This window comes from Cimex lectularius, unplaced genomic scaffold (assembly GCF_000648675.2).
Source record: "Cimex lectularius strain Harlan isolate CLEC.00 unplaced genomic scaffold, Clec_2.1 scaffold9, whole genome shotgun sequence".
NCBI classification, from domain to species: Eukaryota; Metazoa; Arthropoda; class Insecta; order Hemiptera; family Cimicidae; genus Cimex; species Cimex lectularius.
In genome coordinates this window covers 2,343,434-2,370,808 of record NW_019392733.1, presented here as the reverse complement: position 1 = coordinate 2,370,808, position 27,375 = coordinate 2,343,434, and the positions used below count along the sequence as shown (strand labels likewise).

The 27,375-nt window shown below is 34.9% G+C and overlaps 1 protein-coding gene across 1 annotated transcript in view; it reads left to right on the top strand.

Moving 5' to 3' along the window:
* LOC106665324 (hemicentin-1) overlaps nucleotides 1-27,375 on the top strand; it is a 218,489-nt gene that overhangs the window by 112,605 nt on the left and 78,509 nt on the right. Inside the window, exon 2 of the mRNA XM_024226915.1 lies at nucleotides 24,396-24,604. Coding sequence (XP_024082683.1) covers nucleotides 24,396-24,604 — 209 coding nt within the window. The remainder of the gene's footprint in view (nucleotides 1-24,395; nucleotides 24,605-27,375) is intronic.

Below are 27,375 nucleotides of genomic sequence, written 5' to 3'. Positions count from 1 at the left end.
AAAGTGATGAAGTTGAGCATACATTTGTACAAGATTTATCGAAATTTAGTCATGACTAACTATATTGTGACTAAATTAGTCATGCCTCGTATTTAATTACTAGTCATGCCTAATTTATCCATCAATCACATATGGTGACTAATGACTAAATTAGTCATTTACTACCAATCATGACTAACGGTCTGATTGATCAATCATTAATCATTAGACATGACTAATTTTTGCCCAACACTGGTCACACTCCTATCTTAAAATTATGCAGTTTCCTCACTAGCGAAGAAATCCCAAGGTCCTTAGCGTCTTGGAATATTATCGAAAAGGGTTTAAGATGGAAGGAGTCGTACTGGACGGTGGAATGGGGGTAAAAGATTAAATGGGATCTGATTGTCTGTGTAGATAATATGACGGCATATGAAATATGGGGCTTGGACGATATATGTTTGATTGGAGTGGCTGGACTTTCTGGTGGTAGGAACGCTTGGTTGAACCTCATATTTCAGTTCCATACGTCATGATTAGTTGTATCTGTTTAGTTCTATTCTTTATGGTCGACTGTTGGGGTACCAAGTAAGTATTTTGTCGATGTAAAGTCTCAATATCGGACGGCATTGGTTGCTAGGAAAAAAACAGTGTTATAATAGATTTGAAAAAAGGTTAAGGTTATTTGTTAGGATTTGGTTTCTTTGAACTCCTCTGTTTTTTGAACCGTTCGTCTAAACACAGATGATCCTGTAGGTTTCGGAAAGCCACTACAAAGTCTGGGAGTCACCAGCAAAACCAGAACACTTCTGAAAAATTTCAAACTGCCATAAAATATTAGTTATTGTTAAAACTTATATCTCTTGGAACAGCATTTCAGAACAGAGACAGGAAAAAGTTTTCGGTAAGAAAGTCTTGCCTAAACTAAGTACAGATTTGTTGCATCATTGCATATTACTTAAGCGGACAGCGCTAACTCATTATACACTTAAAGATATTACGGCTGACAACAGCCTGTCCCAAATGGTCTAGATCTCTAATGAAGGACAAAGAAAATCTGAATCAGTACATATAAATAAGCCACAATTTTCAAGACTATGTAGGCAAAAATAAAAATAGTATGTAGGCAATAAAAATCCTTAAAGTAAACAATGAATAAACTGCTAGATCGAGAAGGTCCTTTAGATTCTGAAGGTCACTGGGTCTTGCTGAGGGTCGGGATACTTCTGATGGAATGACATATTCGAAGACTTGATTTAAATCTAGGAAAGCAGCGGGAAGTAATCTTTTCTCAAAGGAGGATGATGTTTTACCCAGTTAATGTGATGTTGTCCGAACCAAAATAGGTCAGAATGAAATTGGACCATTCAAGGAAATAAATATTTCAATTTTTTTTCAAGGATTTTATAAAGTAATTGCAGGAAACTAATAGGCTGATATGATATTGGGAGATTCTGAAGGTTTTGCGGTTTTATGACTGAATTGGTTTTATGACTGATAATTTTCGATGGATTGAGAAGGCAGTTCAAAAAAGTTTACTGAGTGGTGACTGATGATAAATTTGAGCTGGGTGATTGAGTGCTACACTGTATCGAAAGCTTGCCTTGATTAGGAATGCAGTCAGACAGTTTAGCTGGATTGATTCTACTACAATGTGGCACTGTTGAATGACTGAATGGCCTTCCCTGAACACAAATGTATGATTTGAGATAGGAACAGAATCTTATTTATTCACATTTTTACAAGAGTCCTAAAAACAAATGATAAGAAATCTTCAGAACTCTTATTTACAATACAAAATAAAATACAAAAGAGCATTGGTTAGAACAGTTACTAAAGAAATGTTAGAACCATTAAGCATTGGATTCTTAGACAGATGATGGATCTCGATGCACTCGGAATTAACATAAAAATCAATAATTTCAAGAGTACAGCGCGCAAAATTGAATTTTTTTCCATTTTTAAACGGGATAAAACGAGGCTGAATGTTATACGCCGTCAGTTGGAAATAATAGCTGAGCCTGCAAGTTCAAATCGTACTGAAATGCCAGCACGGAAAAAAAATCTGTGACAAATTGTGTTTAAACACAAGATAAAATTTTCAACATATAGAATTTTCCATGCTATCTAGCGAAGGGAAACGTTTTTCTCTCATATTTAATCAAAATTATCTCATGTGGGTACTGTTTTCTATTTAAGGCCGAAACTTTTCATTTATTTATACAATATTTTCTCAAGAAATAGTCAACCTGGAAATAAAATTTAAAGAGTAATATTTTTCATTCAGTTTTTTTTTCATATTTGTACATATTCCGTACCGACGAAACTACATTATGTTAGAAAAAAAATTCACATGAGACTGCAGAAAACTCATAGATAAGTTCATTGATCAAAAGTGAGACGTTCTTACAAAACGAAATTTACCAAATTACGCACAACAGGGCGGATATTGGAACAACTAATTGATTATTAATAATTTTTGGCAAATGATCTGCAAATTTAATTGAATTTACCATTACAAAAACGCAAAAGTCATATTTTACGACTCAGTGTTATCATTATATTAAATTCGATTTTCGGTTAGTTTAGATAGTTAAGACAAGATAAAAATACAAAGTATATGGCAAGTTGAATAAGCAATACTATATTTAACGAAGAAAAGAAGCGATTGATAAAGTTGGATTGAAGGATGGGAAAGTAAGTCCAGCTTTCTCAGAACCAATATATTTAATGGATAAAAAAAAGATAAGAGGATGGTCTATATAAAAGAAAATCGTTTTATTGCCAAGCTTTCGTTCATTATATCTTTATTGTTCAAATTTTATTATAATATATTTAGTTTAAATTTGCTTTTATTTGTTAACAATTTCCTTATGGATGTATCGAAAAATTTATTTTGTTTAAAAAAATACATTTCATACTGTCTCTAGTCGAAAGAAACTGGGATGAAAATTTGAAATGGGAATGTTTTGCGATTCACAGCTTTAAAGAGAGCTTATGAAATTAGAGAAGATTTGACAGCCATGTCATTGTGAGCGCAGCAGGCGCCCACTATTCTCCCTTCCCAACTGGGCCATCTGTTTTCGAGTTTTAGATTTATTGAATTGTGAACTGGGCAGTTTCACTCGGAAAATGTGGAAACGTAGAAAATTGTGCGTCGTTTTGCCTCTTGCGATATAATCTTTCTTTTATTAAAGTGTTTTGACATGAAATTTCACACATAAAAATTTTTCTTTATTTGCCTAACTTATTGCTATTTTTTTATATTATTATTTTCATAGTAAGTTAATAAAAACAATTTCAGGCCTAACTGATGCCATGGTTGGTGATTGCTTTTCTTATGCGAAAAACATATTACGCTCTATTCGGAGATCCTGAGATGCGGTCAGGTGTGATGTAGGTTTTAGAGAAACAATTTCTTTATCCTGCCAACCTTTCGATCTTTATCGAGATCACCTTCAGGTTGTTAAAAATTGTTTAAATTATACAAATACGTATCAGATACTAATATGAACTTATACAAAAGAACTTTTAGGTTTAATCAAAGTATTTTTACTCCTCATATAAGAATGTCTTTCTATCCCGATTTCCTTCCCCACCCCTTCAAAATCCAACGTATATAAACATAAACATCAATATTTCACTGGCACACTCAACACGACCCACAAGAAAGACACATCTACACAGAAAACAAATACTTTGAGTGAGTACAAATACTTTGATTGAGACTAAAAAAATTTAGCATTGTATAAATTCATTTTTTTTTATCTAAAATTTTGCAGCATTCTATAAATTAATTTCTTTTCATCTAAAATTTTCTAGCATTTATAAATTCATTTTTTTATCTAAAATTTTCTAGCATTGTATAAATTCATTTTTTATCTAAAATTTTCTAGCGTTGTATAAATTCATTCTTTTTATCTAAATTTTCTAGCATTGTATAAATTCATTTTTGGGGACCGCGGTAGCCGAGTGGTTAGCATGAGAGACACTCACGCCGCGGTCGTGGGTTCGATTCCCACCGTCGCCTCTGGCCCTTTTTTCCCGATAACCCCCAATTTGAACACACAAGAATTCGTACTATGGCTAATATGCAAGATCATAAGGCCAATAAAAAAAAATAAAATAAAATCATTTTTTTATCTAAAATTTTCAATGCTATTTGAATACTATTCACGGAAAAAAAGTTCTCCTTATTTTAATGTTTTATCTATCTTATTTTCTGTTAATTTCCTAAAATTTATTTTTAGTTCTTTAAAAGATTTATTAATAATTCAAATAGAAATAAAATATGCCTCCTGAAAATATTAATAAATTAATAACATAAATAAATTCTTGGCTAATTTTGAGAGCCTTTGTGCCCAAACAGAATTTTTTTCTGATATGTTTTTGAATATACTGGTCCTAATAAAAAAACATTGAAATAATATTGATGGCAACGGCTATCAGTTGATTAAATAAATTGAGTTTTATTACCCAAAAACTTTCAAGTTGGCGGAAACACCCTCGAATCGCACTTTATTGTTTCCTCGACAAACTCTACCATATTTCATTTAATTGTTTAAAAGTTTTATTAACAAATTCCCGGTGCTTTATGGAACTCCGAGATTGTCATATGAAAACTCAACCGCCGAATAAGACTTATGAGATACGTTTTCATAAAGTGAGCGAGACAGTGAGCCGAAAGCTCGATCAACTGTAAATCGGAATCACGCCCACGCCCAAATGGTTTCTTTCAAGAAATTTAGTTGATACACCGCGTTGAAGTCATAAACACAACAAGGTTTTCGAAGAAGCAATAGATAGGTGGAAAAAAATTTTTTCGCAACCCACCAACTTCAGATCTATTTTTTCCTATAAAAACAGAAGTTTGTGTTTGATTTTTTGTACAAGTATATTTTTCCGGTCTTAAAAGATAAATGGAAATACATATATGTATTTACTAGTCATAATTGACCGTATTAATTATTTAAATTAATTATACTTTTTATCTAAACTCTTGGTTGAGATGAAAAAGGTAGGAGCGGGATTCGAACCCAAGACCTTCGGTTCAGTACGCCGATGCTTTAACCATTTGAGCTAGCGTGCTTGGATCCACGATCCACTCAGATACCAACTCCACATCTCAGCCGACAACCTTTATGTCATGAGTGGCCACGAAAAGCTGTGATATCTCAAGTGGCAAGTTTAATTAATTAAAATAATTAATACGGTCAATTATTACTATTAATACATATATTAATATAATCATTACAGAAGCACTTACGTCGCTAACAGCTTCCCGTGACGACTTCCTAAGTCGACGAGGATCGAATGCTGATTACATAATATTTGAAAGTATGGCAAAAAGAGAGAAAATTCGAAAGGTTGTTGGGAGTAGTTGGTGTCAGAGTAGAGGTCACGATGGTTAGAATAGCGGCGTTTTGAGCCGAACTAGCTCTCAACCAATACAGATAGAAAGTATAATTAATTTAAATATTAAATAAAAATGTTCCAAAGTAAATGCCCACATAGTTTGTTTAAAAAAATCGTGACGTTGAGAAGATAAGTTTGCTGCCAAATGATTAGAAATTGCATTTCTTAAGAATTCTTTATCACAACAGACGACAGAGATGAGGCGATAAATGACCTATTCAATACATAAGTTAATGAACCCGTGACCTCCATGGTTTTAACCTCAACTAAAAAAACTAAAACTAAATTAGAAAGTAATTTTATGAAAACTTCTTCTTTCGAACATTGCAAAAGTTACAATTTTTAAAATGTCCTACGGGCAGACATAAAATAAAATAATTTTAAAAGATTCTGCAAATTTTTATGCACCTAATGGTGATGTTTCTAGAAGAACCAAGCAGTGTAAGTATATTTTGAAATTATTGTACTTGGTTTTCATATCTTCGGAAGAAGAGATAATAAAAAATATAAATGTTTTGATTATGTTATTGTAAATAGTCTTTTTACTTGCTTTTTTATTTGAACTCTTTTGAATTTGTTATAGATATTGAAAAAATAAAATCGGAAAGACGGCTAGGCTTCAAAACTGGGACTGACGATTTCAGAGGAAAAAAGTGCAGCAATATTTGTGTGTCGCAAGAGAAATACTCCCCAATCGGATAAAATTCGTCTAAGTCCTTATGGCAGTAAGTTAGTTGACTAAATTTCTTGTGATAGTCACACATTAGATACGTGGAAGGAAAGTGATAGCAAGTTTTAAATATATTAAGGTGCGTGGCGAAGGTAAAATATGGCCCACCCGGATAACACCCTGTTGATCTTTAAATCTTCGCTTCTTTCACATTTGGATCTGTGTTATCTTTTCTATGATAATGCGGCGAAATCACACCTTAAACGGCTGGATTGTATTCAATTTTGAGGCTTGAGGTATTGCATTGGAGTAATGCAGTCTACTACAACAAACGCTTAGTTTAATCCAATGTAGAGCCTCTTCACTTAAGAAGAGAACGACTAGCTATAAATTTCCTTTCTTCCCGTTTCAAGAAAAATGAACACCCAGTTACGGAATCCCTTAATAGACTTTACTTGTTATCTTCTAATGTCCACAGTCGCACCTATAAAAATAGATCTCTCTTACTCCGCACCTACATGCAAATCAAAGAAATCAGTTTAAATAAAATCGGTCGATTAGTAAGTATACAGGCTCATTGGCCATCGGATTTTCATAAGTCTAACAATACCATTATAATAAAAGACTTACGATAAGCCCCAGAATCAGTGAAAGTTTGTTTTGTAACTGAGAAGAGCCCTGACTCGTTAGTTTTATATATCGATAAATCCAGACCTCAAAACGGAATAAGTGTTGAGGTGCTTGCCGTGGATACGAATTACAGGCTCCTTATAAAACTATACCTTCGATTTCCTCGTTTTTTTTTCAGCAGAAGCGATTGCTCTAGAGTGGAGCTCAATTTATAGAAAGTCAGGTCCCGGAAAAGGCAATTCTATGTTGTGACAGCCTTAGTGTTCTCATTGCCTTCAAACTCTAACTGTCCCAAAGACCCCATCGTAGAAATAAAACAACTAATTCACAACATAACTCTATCTAGTTCCTCCAAGAAAATTCATTTTATGTGGTTTAAAGCACACGACATTAACCCTTTCAACAACGAGGTAGAACTCTTGACTAAAAAGGTACAGTTACAGTTATCTTCTCTGGATATTCGCTCTCACAATAGACACATCGTTAAAAAGAACTAGCAAAGAGAGTACGAATTTTCCAAACAAATCGAAGGCAAATATTACGCAGGTATCCAAGCGTCCCTTCAAACAAAACCGTGGTTTAATAACATAAACCGACCTAGGAGATTTTTCACATACATATGTAGATTACGTCTTAATCATAGCAGGTTACCCCATCACCTCTATAAGATGGGATGGATAAACAGCGAATATTGTGTGTGCGATGGGTCCAGTAGAGCCGATGCAGACCATACTCTTCTTGCATGTATGCTGTGTTCCAAAGGTGGAGAGGCTTTATAACACTAATTTCGAAAAGAGTCGCTCTATCGACTAACATAGTCCAAGATCTGAGGTTAGGTGACTTGAAAGTTTTAGACGCTATATTTTAAACGACTTGGACATTTAAAGAAAATATTTAAATAGCACCTGGGATTGGATTAGGTGCCTCTCCGGTGACGGCGGTCGCCTTGGGGGTGTCGTTTGGGCACGGTATGGTGGAAACATGGGCACGTTTAGTCCCGGGTTGTGGGAGGATGTGGACTTTTCCGTGAGGTGTAAAATTGTAAATGGTTTTTGTCTACATCCTTCTAAAACACCCGGTGGAAAAAAGAAAAACAAACAGTGACCAGCTCCCTGGGCGGCTGCCCGCGGCGTTCGCACTCTGTTCTGTCTCACAGATAATAAATAGATGTATGGCCCATTGCCGAAAGGCTAGGCCAAATTTAAAAAAAGATAATTTTTTATGGTTTTCTTTTTAAAATATTTTGAAGTTATTAATAAAATTATTAAAACGATTAAGTTAGAAGTACTTCTTAAAGGAAAATTTTCTAAGCCATAAACGTTTGTCACACTTAAAAAAGTCTATAAACTGCTGAGGGGACTGTCTTTATTTTTTACATTCTCATTAAAATTGGTGTCCCTAGCTCAGCATCCTAGGCAACTTTCTATTTAAAATATACACATCCGACATTTGAGTAGGGCATCATATAAACGACAATTATCGTAACAAACTGATAACGTGCATTGACGTATTTTCTTCCTGGGCTTAACACGTTCGTTGCAATAAAATTAAGTTAATTGTTTCTTCCTTCCGATATTTGAGGACCACAAAATTGAAGAGCTATTCTGATTAACAAATCGTCAAATTAACAATTATGTGTGGTGATTAGTGACCGTTAATCGATAATTATTCAGAAATCGTGAGATGCCGTCTGGTATGATGTAGCTTTCAAAAAAACATTTTCTTTATCGTGCCAACGTTTCGTTCTTTATTGAGTTCATCTTCAGGGCCTGGGATTTACAAACATTGTTTACATTTAACAAATACACTTAAGATGTGTAAAAGTGAATTTGTACAATGCAAAATATATTTTTTATATTCAATCAAAGTATTTCTACTCACTCAAAATGTTTGTCTTCTGTGTAATTATGCTCTTCTTGCGTGTCGTGTTGAGAGTGCCAGTGAGATTTTGCTGTTTTAACAAAATACAACAATAAAACAGCAAAATCTCACTGGCACTCTCAACAGGACACGCAAGAATGGCACAATTACACAGAAGACAAACACTTTGAGTGAGTAGAAATACTTTGATTGAATATGAAAAATATATTTTGCATTGTATAAATCCACTTTTCCACATGCTAAATGTATTTGTTAAATGTAAACAATGTTTGTAAATCCCAGGCCCTGAAGATGATCTCCATAAAGATCGAAACGTTGGCACGATAAAGAAAATGTTTTTCTGAAACCTACATCACACCAGACCGCATCTCACGATTTCTGAATAATTAACAATTATATTAAACTATGTTAACATACGTTAAACCTACCTTATGTTAATAACATGGGATAAAAGGTGTGTTTTGTATAACAATACATTTTGGCGGCTAATATTATGAAAAAGAATTAACGTGAATTTCATTTGTAAAGGTGGATTTGACCCTTAGCGTATCAGGGCTCTAGGTGTGATTAAAATGAAATCCCGCCCTAAATACGAAGCGGTCAATTACATTAAATACCGTATCAAGCGACAATCAACGAACAACGGTCTGGATTTGTAAAATCGATTGATTTTTTTTCCATTAGAACCACGCCGGCCTTCATATTTCGAGTGTGACGTGACAAAAATTATTGCAATTATGTTGAAACGTGCTTTTCACATACAATATTTGCCATCAGATACAACCCACTTGTTTTAAGCAAAATTACAAATGAACCGAAATAATTGTTGACGAGATGAAAGCATTGAAAATGTATCGCAGAAATTTTTTGATCGACAATTTAAAAAACAATACAAAAATAAGTGGATTCCGAAAAAATCTGACTAGATTTCGTCTTAAGCACATGCGGTATTCGCCGAACGCCGATTGCTTCCGAATATTTACCAAATCTCGAGAGATGCTCGTCTTGGCATTCACACATGCGGGGTTTGTACAACTAGCCAATTGCGGTCCAGCGAATATGTATTTGCCAAGAGCCGTGCGAGTCCTCAATTTACTACCAATCGTGATGGACAACGGTGAAACTGTAATTGCTGCAGCTGCGGTTACAGTTTTTGCAATGGCTACAAACTCAGTCACCAGTCAGTCTCAAAGTACTGTTGCCCCATCTTACTTTCGATCCGTTTCCACGCATCCAAAACCTTGTTCGGATATTTGTGACTCGGAAAAGAACTGTTCCAAATTATTGGTTCAGATCGAGAAACTGCAAGACTGTTAGTTGGGCCAATCCATTCCTAACCGACAGAAACAACGCTATGATGTTCTTTTATTAGTACATCTATACTATCGTTTATTATTGAAAAATAAATAGCAGTGTTGATTGATGTTTACAGTTGATATCCGTACAGTATAGTTGATCCCCGAATGTGTGGATGCTTTGTGCACTTTGAAGCGGACAAGGAAACCGACAATTAGCCGAGCATGGCGAACACCGAATATTGTTGTTCCATGAATAACCGAGCACCCATCTCCACTAGTCGTTATTCGGCGAACTTTTGCTCGGCGTTCGACGAAACCCGCATGTCTGGAGCCACCTTTTCACGATTTTCCATTCGCATCACTATAGCCACATGGAGTAAAGACAAAGTACATGATTATACAAAAAGCATGCGCCTGGAAAAGGAGTGGCAAGAGTAATCACATAATGAAAGGCAGATATTTTAGTGCGAGGGAAAGCAAGAAGACCCCACTTTCACTCAGACCTTTTAATTGTGTACTCGAATGTTAAAAACTAATTGTAATTCATTGTTAGAAATTGAACCACAAAATGCTTCGTAAAGAACGAAACTGGTCCCTAAGATTCGTAAGTTTTGAAGTGGTTCAAATAATTTTTTGAAAGTTGAGAATTAAGTGTTCTCGTGTGTCTTGCCTTGATGAACAAGCGATTCGCCATCTCTTAGGCTGTTTGAAGTCACTGGTCTTTTATATATTTACTATATCAAAAACGACACTTTAAACTTAAACCTCGCCTCTATACGTCCTAGTGAAAGAGACGTTTACTGGGTGGTAATGAAAAATATTCATGGTTGATTAGAAAATTGCTTCTCCTTTAAATTATATTTTTTCACCTCTCATCAATTTCCGTTATCGGGAAGTGCGTATGCAAAATCAGTGCGATGAGTGAATACGCGCCCAAAGTTGGGGCAAGGAGTGCACATGCACATGAAATCAATGGGATGAGTGCGGATGCGCACGGAGATTTTCGCTACGCTTTTCTCCAAAACTCTTCACGCGTCAATTGGGCGGTAATTTCAAAAAGACTAGCTCTCTCAGAATATCGCTTCTTTGAAAATTTGTATTTTTTCACCTTTTGGTACAATTTCCTCTAAAACCATCCGACTCATTGAAATTATTCTTTCTTATTGTTGTAGAGCAGTAATGCGAAAAGAATTCGATTTATTAAAAAAAAAAAAAAAAAGCCCAGGATTGGAGGAATACTTTTGTGTGTAAAAAGGTACCTTTGTCATAAGTTTAGGTTGTTGCCAAGCGTGAGAGACTCTAGGCCCGTGGGTTCAATTCCCGCCGCCTGGAATCGCCTCTGGCCCTTTTTTCACGATACTCTTCCCCCCAATACGAATACGCATTATATGATGATGATGATGATGAGTACTAGGAAATGAGAGATGTAGTTCCTCTAGCACTGCAGTCTTCTGGCTTATGTATTTTCCTAGTTCCTTAGTCGAGTGCAATCGTCTCGATCATTCTTCTGATTCTGTCGTCACTGCAATTCTTTTCCCAGGTTTTCTTTGTATTCCAGATGTGAATCCATTGAGCCGTTGCCTCGGATTCAAGGATGAGTAGCTCTTTGAAGTGTCTTCCTCATCATTTCGTATCCTATACATAAGGTTATCGTTAAATATACTCTAGTTGTGTAGGTGTTTTCTCAGACGCCAGTGACCGATATACAGTGACTCACGTATTTGTTCACATCAGTAAACAATTTTATATTATATCTAGTTTGCAAATCCAGTATTTTTTAATCTAGACAACAGCAATAGGATTGAGTTCGTTGAACTGTTGGTAAACAAACATTCACCCTAATAATCTTTATTTATGTTTATGCTTTTCAATTGAGCCAGTTTATTACGAGTGTTCGTGTGAACAGTTTTGTGACTCGGGTTACTTCATTGCAAATTTCGAAAAAACCATTCAATAATTCGTCTCAAATTTGTTATCAGGTATCATCAATTTAGTTATTTTTCTTACATATTGAAAATATTTCCTTTCCTTAATGGTTATGATCTATTCCGTTTAATTACAGTATGAAGCCATTTTCAACATTTTTGAAAGATCAAATAATAAAATCTCTACAAGAAGGACTTCATTATCGTGAAATTTCAAAAAAATATAAATTGTTATTATTGGGGTGATAACAAAACCTGAAAGATCTTCCGGAATTTACGACAGTTGTTTTAAAAAGAAGAGGAGTGGTCATAAAACAAAATTTTCCAAGGCCAAAAGGCGTTGTATCTACGCGCTCCGTTCGATCAGGACAGGTTGACAATGCTGTCCAAATTCAGCGTAGGCCGCGTGATAATGATATTATGGATGTCAATGCTGAATCAAACGGAGATGTTTACTGAGGCCGGATTAAGAGCGACGGGAAGTTAAGAAACCATTGCTGACCAAAGAGTGGTTTGCTGATCGTGTTCTTAATGTCATGGAATGGCCCCCACAGTCTCCTAACCTTAATCCAATTGAGCACTTGTGGGAAAAACTAAAAAATCTTTAACCGATGCTGCAGGAGACGCTTCAAACTTCGATCAACTTTGGGAAAAAACACACGTTGAATGGGACCTAATTGATCCAGAACAGTACAGAAATCTTGTGAGAAGTATGCCCAGAAGGACTGATGCAGTTTGAAAGCCAAAGGAGGACATACAAAATATTAAAGGACTTTCTAAGACACAATCATATTATCGTTCGCACACGGTAATTTCTTTTCTATTATTATTATTATTATTATTATTATTAATTTTTAAGGGCGTTTTAACGGCTAAGGTCATTTCACGCCCTAACATCCAAACGTTCTATCTTAGGTTAGCTATATCTCTTCTGAGTGCTATAAAGCTCTGACTCCAAACATTCACTTGTAAACTAATTTATCCTATTGCCATCCAAGCTTTAATCTTTCTTTTTTTTCTTTTTAAAATTCTTAATTTGGAAGGCCAAATGTATGCAAAAATTCTATTTTAAATTACATATAAAATTTATTTCTGTTTCTTTTTTGATTAGAATTGTGAATTTTTGTTCCATAATTTAAACATTTCCCATAGGCTGGTATGGCTAATAATAATAATAATAATAGTAATGGAGTCAGACTAGCAACAGTCTCAGCATGAGTATAGGCTCATCCTTATCCTTTTATTCTTCCATTCAAATATGATACATAAACTAATTCTACATAACAATAATAAGAAACAAAACACAATAACACTTTTTTTTTTTTTTTTGAGGGAGATATTTTTCTTATTTAAATTGCGATTTTAGGCATTCCAGTTCATTACCCCGCAATTTGTATTTTCTTCCATTTCATTTTTCCGCTCCGGCAGCCTCAAAAACTTCTCAAAAAAGAAATCTTGCAACTCTCATTCAAACATTAGCAGGCATTCAATGGTATAACAATTTGGGAAAAGGCCTAAATCTCATTATAAATTCCAATAAATTTGAGAAAGCTGAAAAGTGCTCTTCGAAAGAAACACTGGGGACCCAGTAACTCCTGTAAATCACTCGAAAGGTTGAACCTTTGCCTAAAGGGTTGTAAAGTGGGACAGTCGACCAAAATATGTTTTACTGTCAAAATGATGCGTTCTCCACTTCAAATACATCGAGGACAAGTTGGAAGGTTGTTGCCTATTAAAAGCCTATTATGGATTAGCCTGATATGACCTATTCGCAATCTAGAGAGAATCACAAGTTCTTTTCTCTCAAGTTTCTCAGTTGACCATTTATGTACAACTGGCTTAATTTCTTTCATACTATCTCTACAGACATTCCATCTTGCCGCCCACTTTCGTTTGTTTTCTATTATTTTAATAATCATGATAAAGGAATAATTTAATTTTTTGGGTGTTTTTTTGTGTTAAGATAAATAAAACTATTTAAAAAAACTACGTTTATTTAATGTCCTACAATTGTTTTGTAAAGTAAATAATGATATAACCCAATCTGCATTCAGCTGTGAACGAATGTGTCATTGTATATAGTCGTAGCCTCTGAGTTGAGCCTTCTCTAACGGTAAAAGTAATTTTGCTAAAGGCTTGGTAAAGTTTGTTTCAATAACTTACTGTGTCTAGCACCTTTTGTGTTTATCCACTTTCCTTTTGTCTTTTTTGGATTCTGTGATGGAGGAGTGTTTGTTTGTGTTATCCCAAGAATAGGTTCAGGGCCTAAATATGGTCTTGCAGATCGGTTTATTTTGGAAACGTTGTACGCATTCACTGATTAATTTTCATTTGATTTTTTCTATGAGGCAAAGCTTTACTGCTTTGTTAGTGTAACCTCTTGTAAGATTATCTAAAGCACAATCGTTGATGTCATGTAATTAAGGTGGAGGGTGTAAGATGGTTTTCCCCTACAATTCAGACTTTTAAAACAATACATAAAATTATATATTTTGATTTCAATTTTGTCATTTCCAGTGATATATTTACGGAAGTTACAGTTGGAAAAAAATTGTGACAGCACTTGCTGAAAAGAGAAATGAATTGCTAAATTGCATATTGGACAATGAAAAGATGGCACGGGCCGTATTTCAGTAAATGGCGTAATTTTTGGGAAAAAAGGGCTTGTCTTTATGTACACAACCGTTTAAATGAGGTAAAATGAAAACATTCTCGTCTTGTGGGACTGTGTTCTAAAAGAAAACAAGAAATCGGCCCTTAATGGGGTTACTTCAGCCGCGTAACTCATTCGGCGTTTTATTCAAACAGGGGAGAATCACCGAAATGGAACTCGTTGATTGTATTGTATTGTGCAAAGTTCAGTAACCGTAAAAGTGAAACTGAAAAGAGTCGGAACGTGCGAAATGGCGCTAAGATACAGTTTCATGTCCTCTAGGAGGGGGTGAGACAGACAAGGACATGTTGTTCTAAATAGAGTAGAGCCTTTTGTAATATTATTCTGGAAGCGCAAAAGGCATCAATAGTCGGAACAGCAGTGGAAAGAGGTTGTGATGCTGAATCGAATAGCCCAAATGTTTTTCAAGCCCGCTCTTACGGAATGTTCCCAAATTTATTTATCAATTCCTCCCAGTGATCCTTTGTAAGAATAGCAACAACATATTACTCTCCTCTTACGCTTCACTTCTACAATCAAATCCATTTCATTCGGCCTCCTTCTATCCTGTTCTCTATTTATTTTTCCTCTCAAACTCTTCCCAATCCTTACACGTACGTCGATGTATTTAAACACGTGATCGAACAAAACCGACTACACTCTTGAATAAAAACGTCCTTTTTGACGAAATCTTTTAAATTTAACTCTCACGTTTATACAGTATTTAATACTTACTACTGTTAGCAAGCAGCACGTACATTACATAATATTTTAGATTTTTATTTCATTGTTTATCGGTTTAAACATATGAATAATAATAAAAGTCTAAACTGACAAGGTAATTTATTTATTATTTTTTTATTTGGCAAATCGATGATACAAAGAAAAATTGTCGCATTAAAAGAAAGTAAAGTTCGATGCAATTTAAACATTTAATTTTGCAAAGGAAGGCACCAGTCACGTGTTTAAAAATTTTATATATAAAAGTGATTTCAGTATATTTTCTCAGATCTCAAGCATGTAAGAGATTCAATGTAGAAACGAATGACAGGAACAGCAAACAAAATATTGACATTTTTCGACTGTATTAGCCACATGCAATTTGTTTTTATTTCAATTGTCAGACGTCCCACTTAAAAATTCATAACTTTTGTGGAAGTATCATTTCATTTGTCGCCGAGAATCCAATCCGATTACACGACATTTGAAAAATGGCAAAAAGGAGGGAAAATTCAAAAGGTGGCGTTGAGATGGGAAGTGCCCGAGAGGATCGAAGTCACGATAACTCAAGTGGTAGAGTAGCGGCGTATCAAGCCGAAGGTCGTGGGTTCGAATCTCGCTCATGCCATTGACTTTTTTTATCTCAACTTAAAACCTTAATTAACTTTTTGCGCATGTTCACACCAAAGTTAAGTTTTGTGATAGAGGTATAAACCAAGGTATTGAACACTATTACTACAAGTATTATTTGAGTCATCAATTCTTATAGATTCCTTGAATTTAGGATAGCGTTTTGTGAATCGAATGAACTCAATTTTTGTAGTATTCAGCCTTAGTTTCCATTTGTGACAAAACTTACTAATGCTAATCGTTTTCGAAATAAACGGAGAGGGCAATCTTGTTGTTACAAAAAACATTCGCCCTCACGCGTCTTCCGTCGGGCTTAACTTAGAAATGGTCGATCCTATCAAAACTATTCTTTCAGTCAAAGTGGCATAAAAATACGCTTTAGAATCGAATCTTATAATAAAAATATGGGATTCTCATTTAAAATAACAAAGTTAGTGTTATTTCCCAACTAGATGAGAAAGTTATATTACATCTGTTACGACCACGAGATTTCTCGCCAAAATTAAATTGGGGTTTTTTATAAGATGATTTTTGCTAAAGTTAATCGTTTCCGAATTAAATGGGTGGACTATAGAAGTTGATACACCCTGTATAGTAATATTAGTTGTTTATACCTACCTTGTGTTTAGAGTGAATGAGTGCTGTGAGAGTGTCGATGGAAGAACTCCATCACCCTAATTGAATGAATGAATGTAAATAAGAGTGAATTTAAGAATGAACGTGATTATCAATGGGTTTGAAACTGGTTGGAACTGCATGCGTTGGTTCTGCATAGATCTGGCTGTTGACAGCAACCCCTCTCCCACACGAGCCGAACCTCGGTGCCTGGTAGGATAAGGGCGATGACGCACGGAGCGGTTTTGACCGAAGCGTTTATCGCGAGAAAAATCGAGGCGGTGAGTCGTTCATTGTTGTTGCATTAACCTGACAGACGTAGCGGTCGTAACCGCCTGTCGGTTTTCAAACCGAGTCGGTCGGTGGCGGAGACGACCCAACGCGTCGGTTTTGAAAACGCCAGGCGGTGAGTGGTACCCAAGTATCGCATCAGCCCTGACACACGGGGCGTTTATTTGAGCTGTTCGTACCCCACTTTCTTGAAGGGTTGTTTGTTTGTCAGTCTTCTAATTTACTTTTAAGATGNTTCAGAAAAACATTTTCTTTATCGTGCCAACGTTTCGATCTTTATTGAGATCATCTTCAGTGCTCAATAAAGATCGAAACGTTGGCACGATAAAGAAAATGTTTTTCTGAAACCTACATCACACCATACCGCATCTCACGATTTCTGAATAATTAGTTATTATAACCTTTTAAAAGTTGAATGTGCTATCTATCACTACGAAAACGTTTAGATTTTATGCCATTATAAGTGAGAAAAATAAAGATGAAGTCAACAAAACGTTGTCAAATGTTGTATTTTTTTTAATTCTGAGAAATGTTTTAGTTTGATTTTCAATCAAATTCATACTTAGAGATTTTTTGGGGTGCGCAAAACGATTATCAACTTTGTTTCTTCCCAAAAAAATCCCCTCGAAGTCAAGTGTGGTATAACAATTGGTAAATGTACAAGAAAAAATGTTTTTGACAAAAAATAAAAAACAATCTAGGTTCGTTTTATGCACCCTTTAACACCCTTAATTTAAAATTGTTATAGCACAAAAATACATTTTTCCTGGATTCGATGGCCAACTTTTCGTTTAAGCTTCCCCGTTTTCCACTTACAAGTTCATAATTCCTTTGTATTTTATTCAAATGAGTTCGAAAGGTAAACTTCTTTAAGTTTAGGCAATGTTAACATACTTATATTTTATGTCATTGTCAAAGAGAAAAAAGGATGAAATCGATAACAATTCATAAAAATTTATATTTATACCTCCGGTTCTAATTAATTACATTCATAGCAAATTGTTCAAAATAACATAAAAGCTATTTAAAAGAAATAAAAACCTTCCTTACACATCGCATTATCACCGTAGGAAATCAATAATGAACTTTTTGAAAAAGTTAAAAAAAAGTCTGGATTATGGCGAAATAATGACTCAGCGTGATGGACGATCAAGTTCTCCAAGGCTTGTTTTTTTAATTTGACGAAAAACAACCAACAAAAAACATCGGGCTTCGGAACTTGAAATATTACCAATGTCACAAGTCCATTAGTTCCTACAATATTCAATATTGTCTGTTATTATGGATTGCTTGGTCCCGCGAGTCGGTTAAGGCCCTGTCATACTTCCACATAACTTACAGTTAGCCTGCGACTATTTAGAAGAACTAATAAAAATCCTGTTTTACGTAGATGGCTGTTTATCAATAAATATATAAATAGATAATGACATATTTTTTTTAGTTTATAGCACGGAAATTTACTTTTGGGCCGAAGCCCGCGTATGTGTCCGGCATGCAGAGAAAGGGTGCTCGATGTGTCCCACCTAATTGAAGGTTACCCCCCCCCACCCGATTTGAGAATTGTGCTTGAGCCCGGCAGCGAGTATTTGGGTCCCCTGTTCCGATTCGTGGAAGAAACTGGGTTGTTCTATTGTATAAATAATAATTTTTGTGTATACTTACATTGTGTTGAGAGTGAATTTATTTATTAGCGTGAAAGTGTGATGTGACAGGATTGATGGCGGAATATCCTTTACCTCATCGACCTTCAATTAAGTTAGTTCTATAATATGTGCAAAGGGTAATGGAGGAATATCCAGTACTCCATCACCTTAATTGAATGAATAGTATGTAAATAGAAGAAAATGTATTTAACAATGAGAGGGGCGTTGGTGGCCGCAACGGTTTAGGCGTTGACACGGCGCTCGTCACTGTAAGGTAAAAGTCCCGGGTTCGAATCCAGCGGCACTGCATTCGAACCCGACATACTTACAAATTGGCTTTTTTTTCAAAAACACCGGCATTTCGAGGGCTGATATAAACTCTGCTGTTACAAACCCTCGAAGAAAACAGAAAAAAAAACAATGAACATGATTATGAATGGGTTTGGAACTGCATGCATTGGATGCTGAATTGACCTGGCCGTTGACAGCTCCCACCCCGGAGCCTAACCTCGGTGTCTGGACGGTAAGACTGAGGTCTGCCAACAATCGGGGTGGGTGGTTCTCGAGTCAATATATTGTAAATAGCAAAAGCTGGAATTGCCGGGGGACTGCGAGAAGCCAATTCGGCACATATTTGTACATATATGTACGTACCCTTGAGCCTATACAAATCCAAATTCAATCCGAATTTTTAGTATATAGGATAAAAAAACAACCCCAAAGATTGTATAACTATAAGCAAATCTGACTATACAAATTGTAATTATTACTAATAATTAATCATGTTGGTTGAATTGAAGAAATGAAAGGAATTTATAAGGTCGTAAAATTATGACTGTTAAAAATACGTCTGACAGAAAAAAGACAAGCGAAGATAAACCAGAAAGGTCATAAACAACGAAATGTTAATATTGTAATAAAATGGTTAGATTATTGAATGAATAATTAAAATAAAAGTTATTAATTAAGCCTGATTAAAATTTTAATCTTTAGTTAATATTATTCAATACGATTCTTTGTCTAAAAGTTGATCTTTAAGAAATGCTATTTGCTATTACCATGATAAACAGTCAAGCAGGCAGCGCCTTTATTTCTGATTTAATTCACTTTTATTTAAACAACTTTATAAATTAAACATTAAGTTTTGAGAATACTTTAGCCCGACGGTACGTGAGTTTTGAGGGGGGGGAAGTAGTTTCTCTGCGACATTCATGGCGTTGTGCATAATGTTCTGAAATGATACGCATCAAAACAGTTTCAACTCTTTCTTTCATTCTTACAAAACAGTCCATTATGTTTGTATGTTTGGACTCATCAATCACGGGACTTGTGGATCCTTGAGAAAAAAATGCAGCATATTTATTATAAGAAGCGAGACAGAATCACATTCTTTAAAGGGAATAACGTACCAACAGAAAGCACAGTTCGCATTTAAAAAGTGTTGACGTTGCACATGTTACACATTTTGCATCAGAGTGTGCGGCTTTTTAAGCGTTAAAATATTTTTTTAAATATATTAAAAGGTGTAACTTTGTTTGTTTAGTTTGAGATAGTATTCGTTTCGGAAAAATTTCTTTACAAACGCATACATTTTTACTAGGTAGGCAACACCAACCAAAACTTTCACTTTTTTTTTTTGTAAAAAACCACAATTTGAATGACATTTCATTGACCTTTTTTAATGCAGAACGAACGATTCTTATTTTTTACTAAAGTTAGTATTTTTACTTTCGTAGTTTCAACTTTTTAATATTTAAATAAAAAATATTTTGAAAACATAAGAATACGAAAATGACAAAAATGTTGATACTCTTTGTTTTCGTCTTCCCCAAACGAAAAAAGCTAAATAGAATAATTTAAAATTACTTGGATTTTTTTTAGAAATAACACCACTAGGGGTAGAAAACGTTGACGAAGTTTTTAAGCAAATAAAAAGGACAATCATTACATTTTTTTAATTGCTTTAAGGACCTGTTCTTCATGATAAAAAAAACCCACAACATTTTTGCTCTTTTCCTAAAAATGATTGAATCAATTTTACTAAACTTTTACATGGGTATTTGTGAATATATGCCTTATTGTTATGCATAACAAAATTTTCATTAGTTAATGAACTAAGTCGTTTTAATTTGGCAGAATGGTGGTAGAAAAGATAAGACAATTTTTTTTTACTTTAAACTCTTTTCATCATTGCACATAATTTTTACAATTTCTTAGCGATTTTTGTTCTAAATCATCTACTTAACGATTTTAAATTTTCATTAACTACGCTAAAATTTTGAGGAAAGGACACTTTTACTCGAGAAAACTTGATTTTTCAGGAAAGGCAAAAAAAAACTGAAAAAAAGTAAAAAATCGCGCTGGAAAGATGTCAATAGGAGGTTTTCATTGAATCTTGACCTCTCATCGGTAGTTTCGACAATAAATAACAATTATCATGGTAGAACATCGTTAGAAAGTTTTTGAGAACATTTTATGCCGCATTTTCAAGCAATTTTACGCAGTACGCTATATTCTTCCAAGAAGCTGGTCATTGATTTTCGCAGAATCGAACAGGGTAAATTCTGTTCTAAAGTTTTCCAAAAATTAGAATTAGAGCGAATAAAAAATGCAAACGCCAAAAGGTCGCTATAAAAGTACAAATATCAAGCACAAAACCCAAAAGAAAATTGTACAATACGAGAAAGCTCAAGGTAGAACTGAAGGATTCTAGAAATTTTCAAATAAATAAAACGAATTCGTTTTATTTTGATTAAATATCCATGAAAAATTCAGAGACGTAAAAGAAAATATATTTCGAAGGGAATAGAAGTAAAAATAATTTGAAAATGTCCAAAATGTTAATCCTTTACAAACTCATTTTTTCCAAAGTTATAAAATCTAAATTCAATAATTAAAAATGAATGGTTCCATTCTTCGGATTAAAACAAACACCATTAAACTAACATTAAACAAAAGCCTGATTTTTTGTTTTATTTTGTTTCCTTTTCTGCTTCAATTCAAAATTCAAAAAGAGTTCAAAGAAAAATATTTTAAAGAGTAAAAAGTATATGAAAATGTCTTGTTGAAACTCTAGCTTCTATCAAATAAATGAAAACTAATTTCAATAATTTTAAAAAAATACTTCACGTGTTCCGATTTTGGTTTAGCATCGTTAGATGCACAAAATCTTGAAAAGTTTGGCTTTTATTTTTTGGTCTTGTCTGCCTTTAAGACTTTAAAAGACTCACTATTGTAAGGATAAAAGAAGATCTTATGTTAAAAATTCTGGAGGGTTATTATTATTAACCTTAATAATTCTACTAACTTTTCTGTTGCTTAACATGGATTATGTATTCCCTACATTATTTGGATGGTTTCAACAGAATATGATTGAAAGAAAATTAACAGAATTTTTTTAAACTAATCTGTGTCCTGTGCAAACAGGAAAAACAAATTTTCCACTTTCTCTTTAAGAAATAATGTGATTTTTATATTCATTTTTAATATTGGATATGTCACATGTATCGTAAGAAACCAAATCGAAAAGTCGATATATAGAATAGGAAGAAAAACGACCAGGGGGCTGGCCGGAAACTTAATTTTGTTAATACATAATTCATTCGTGTAGCTTAATAACTCGTTTCATTTTTTTTGTAACATTTTTTTCGGCAATGTATAATGAAGATTGTCGGGACATCGAGCTCCGCATGCAAATCCCTAACTCACACAAAAACTGTTTCTCATGCATGGCTAAGGCTTTTCACCAGTATTAACAATTCATAATCATCCTCGTAACAGCCCCCCCTCTGCTCCTCGTCGCTTTTCTTTTTCACTGACTCCAACTTGTAAATATTTATCAAAGGAGTTTCATTTTTATAGAAAATAAGCAACTGGTTGAAATTATACGTTTAGTTACTTGGTGTGTTGTTTTAATGAGGGACTTATCCTTACTTAAAAGAGGAAGCAAACAAAGGTCTGTCTAAGAACGGTGTAAAAACTCTATACAAGTTATCTTAGAAGTAATTTTTAAGAATTTTGATATAATTTGTATATTTTTCATTTAATTAATTGTCTTTTGCGTTTCTTTAGCTTTCGGAAATGAACGTGTTTTATTTTAGAAAATTTATGAGGAAAATGTAAACATCCTTCGTTTATCTTTCAAGTTCCAAGTACACAAGTCTTTTTATGTCTCCTGAAAACATAACTAAAAATATCCAGCTAAAAATCGATAATCGTTGAAAAATTAATTTTCGAAATAGTTTATCTAGGAAATCAAATGAATTTCTGCGTGAGTTTGTTTATTTTTTCTAATTTAAACATTATTTTTAAAAAAACGTTACATTTTAATTAGGAATTCATGTTTTTTCAGTCGAGTCAAAATAAGGATCTACTTGAAATATTGAAAATCGGTTTTAGTGGGTAGCTGAGCAGTTCGGCAACTACTATGAATAATAATAAATTAACGGGCGTTTTACTGATTCATTTCTTTGAAAATGAAACGAGGTTTACCTGGGATCCCAGTTAATGCTGATATCTTGTATACATATGGCTAAGTAAAGATCGGGAGCTGGTGTCTATGGAAATAAATAAAGTTCTAGAATTTAAGCCTAAGGCCACTGTATATCAGGCGAAGACCGTGGATTAAGAACCTAGACTGTCCCAGTGAAAAATTGACATCTACCAGCTGTCTGGGCACCACTAAAGGCAACTAGGTCATCTTCTTGCAACTTGTAAAACTCAGAGCTTGCATCGACAACCCCTTGACAATATGTGACTTTCAGGTAGAGAATTTTTTTTTACGAGGGTTCGCAACATATAAACCCTCAGGGTGCCGGTGTTTTTGAAGAAAAAGCCCATTTGTAAGTATGTCGAGTTCCAATGCAGGGCCGCTGGATTCGAACCCGGGACCATTACGTTACAGTGACCGTTGCGGCAACCGACGCCCCGACTGTGGCTAATGAACACTGTTCCATAGAGATCAAAAGAATGGGCATTGTCAATAAAAGAATAGCGGTGAACTCGAACGCCAGGCGGCGCTGAATTCGACTACCATATCAGTAATAAAGTCCAAAACTTGGGATTGCTTTAAGGGCACGTCAAACATTGAAGAAAATAACATAATCACCCTTGTTTGGCTACCAGGAGCAACAATGAAGAGGGGATTAAATCGGCCAAAAAAAATTCATTCAAATCACTCATAGGCCCAAAACCCTTTCTCAGCATACCAAATTGTTCCATTTGTTTGTACGGTCTGACGATGAATCTGGAATTTGGTAGTTGCTGGTCATTGTCTGTCATCGCTGTGTCGTTCTATCAGCCAAGTACAGATATTAGCATTATTATCTAGAGGCTGGACACACCAGGATGATTGGTATCATACCAAATTGCCAAAATCGTAGATCCGTCAACAATGGGCAAGAGTAAGAACTCGTTTCAGTAGGAATTCCAGGGGAGTACACAAGCTTGTCCTGAGTTGGTGCGAAGGCCTCTGCAGGTTGAGATTCCTCCTGGCCGAGGAAAAATCAAAGCCCTGAAAGATGCACAAGGGAGCCCATGAGGCATTGGAATTGGGTAAAACGCTTAACAACGAGCTCTAGATAATGATGAACATACCACAATAGACCAATATTGGTCGAGGTACACGAGGTTGTTAAGAGGCTGAGTCTTAGTAACCCATTCTAAGATGTAGCAAAACTTACAGCAAGCTTTAAAAAAATAAAATAACCTGAAATGGTGATTTTTTTTAATAATCACTAGCGGATTGATTGGTTGGAGCGTCAGACTCTAAGCTCGAAGACACCAGCGGTTGTGAGTTCGATTCCTACAATCGCCGCTGGAATTTCTTACTCCTCGCCTTCCCGGCTAATATGGCAGACACGGTGCATTTAGGGATAAAACATTTAAGTAAAAATATTTGTTCTTCCTTAGCAAGTTATTTGATGTGTTAAAAAAATCGGCTTGGTTTAATTACAGACATACACGTGTCGTTTCAATCGTGGTGCCTTTATTTAAATAATACATTTATAATATTCTGACAGTAATGTTTGTTTACTTTGTTTTCAGCTTTGACGTAAGGGGAAAGCCTCTTGTGGAAGGAAGGCATTGGTCTGCCCCGCAGGTTTTCGGACCCAGGGCGTATTTCAGGACGGGCCGAGAACCAGCGACGCTCATCCTAAAAGACATCCGCAGGCACGACCAAGGGACTTACAGGTGCAGGGTCGACTTCAGGAACACCCCGACGCGAAGTTTCAGATACAACCTCTCAGTCATAGGTGAACTTTTTATTTATTTCATAGATCTATCAATTTTCCGTTTAAACAAAAAGAATAAACTTGTTAATTATAAATCTGTAATAACACTGCAGTAATCGGTTAAAGTCTTGGCTTAAGGCACACACCCCAATTTTTTTTTTTTTTTTTAATTGTCAATGTACCAGTTGTTCGAAGGAGTTATTAAAAGTCCAACATTCCCAGAGATTCATTATTTATTTAACAATAGTTTTCCTCCTAGTGTTTATTCATAAATAAACAACTCCCTTATTACAGTTTAACAGTGGTTGCAAATAATTAAACTGGTTGTTTACATGTAAATCTAATGTTGGATTACGAGAAACGATAATGTTCTCTAAACTTCTATAACTGATTAAATTTTAGGCAAACCCGTGGGAAACAGGCCTTGTACCATCGTTTGAGCATTATACATTCATAGTAATGGTCACTAAAATCAATATTGGGATTATACTTACCGCGGGTGGCCTCGGTGTTGTCCCGGCCTCCGTGGTTTGCCTCCCTCGACTACCGACAGATGGATCATTTCAGCATCTAACGCATCCGGCTTCTAAACTAGATATAAACTACATACAATCAAACTCTCGATTTTTTAATGATTTCTAAAATATACCCGACTCGTTGTGTAGGGGGGTTGAATGTTCGGCATTCCCGTAGCACAAAATATATCATTCGGTCAGGCTAATTATTCTGCCGTTAACCACTTCAAAATCAACAAATATAGTACATGCAAACAACTCGGACCAACCCGATTTAATTTATTCACATCGGTCAAATGCAAAATTAAACGGCCAATTGCCATAGAGACCTTTAGGGTTTCATTTCAGTTACATCTGTACAGACCCTTTTGTTATTTTTTCCTTCCTATTTTAAACTTCTAAATCTGCGTGTTTTTAATGCGATCAAGATTAACGTGTGGTGATTAGTGACCGTTAATCGATATTTATTTAGAAATCGTGAGATGCGGTCTGGTGTGATGTAGGTTTCAGAAAAACATTTTCTTTATCGTGCCAACGTTTCGATCTTTATTGAGATCATCTTCAGGGCTCAAAGTGTTTGTCTTCTGTGTAATTGTACCATTCTTGCGGGTCGTGTCGAGAGTGGCACTTTGAGCCCTGAAGATGATCTCAATAAAGATCGAAACATTGGCACGATAAAGAAAATGTTTTTCTGAAACCTACATCATACCAGACCGCATCTCACGATTTCTAAATAAATCAAGATTAACTTTAAATAATAGATTCATTTATGTTTTAGTGGTCAATTGACCATGTTACTTCTTTTATTTAAATATTATTTTGTATGTAAGGTTTTGGTACGTTGAGATGGAGAGTTGGTGTTCGAGTGGATCGAAGTCGAGATAGCTCAAGTGGTAGAGCAGCGGCGCATTTAGCTGAAGGTCGAGGGTTCGAATCTCGTGACACTTACTTTTTTTATCTCAACCAAAACCTTACATAAAAAGAATAATTATTTGAAAGAAGTGACTTGGTCAATTGACCACTAAAATATAAATGAATCTATTATTCAAAGTTAAACTTGACCCCTTTAAAAACACGAAGATTACACTTCGACTTACTAGCTCTTTTTAAAATTACATTAACTTCTCAACTACTCTTTATCAGCTTAGATAAAATATGACCTTCTATATTCCACGCCACAATACTAACCATGGCAAAAACTCACCGCTAGACAGAATAATTTGCTCCGCAAATGTCATCCCTCGCTTGCAATTATTTAATTCCTCTCTTAATATTTTTCTGAACCAACTTCACAATTTGCTAAACAAATCTTGACAATATAGGTACATAATTTACGTTAAAAAAATTTCTTTATTTTCTATCTACTTGAATATTATTGCAAATAACACCACATTATGTTAATATTGATTATTAATATAAATATTACAATTAATTAAGATTTTTAGTTGAGATAAAAAAAGTCAATGGCACGAGCGGGATTCGAACCACGATTTTCGGCTAGATACGCCGCTGCTCTACCACTTGAGCTATCGTGACCTCGATCCACTCGGACACCAACTCCCCATCTCAACCTACAACCTTTCGAATTTTCCCCTCTTTTTTGCCATTTTTCAAATGTTGATTGGATTATCGGCGACAAATGAAGTCGGGTTCGAATCCCGCTCGTGCCATTGACTTTTTTATCTCAACTAAAAACCTTAATTAATTGTAATATATTAATTGGTCAAGCGGACCACGAAATTANAAAGGTGTGGTTGAGATGGGAGGTTGGTGACTAGTGGATCGACGTCACGATAGCTCAAGTGGTAGAGCAGCGGCGTATCAATCCGAAGATCGTGGGTTCGAATCCTGCTCGTGCCATTGACTTTTTTATCTCAACTAAAAACCTTAATTAATTGTAATATATTAATTGGTCAAGCGGACCACGAAATTAGTGAATTTAATATAAATATTTTTAGTATGATGAGCTCTTTTTATGTTATAAATAACATATATTTATATAATTTGGTATAAGGAGAGTATCCGTTTATAAATGAATAAATAAATGTTTTGACCGGTTCTCCATCGTCTATGGAATGTACTGTCCTCATTCTTTGTACAAAATCACCTCCAGTAGCTTTCATTTATTGGTCAAATCTTACTGCATCATTCCTTCTAACTCGCGATCTTGCGAATTGTTGTACCGAGAAAAGAGAAACGTGTTTGTGAAAATTATATTTTTGGTGTGTTGTCGTATAATGAATGTAAATAGCGTGTAATACGTTTTCATGTATCTAC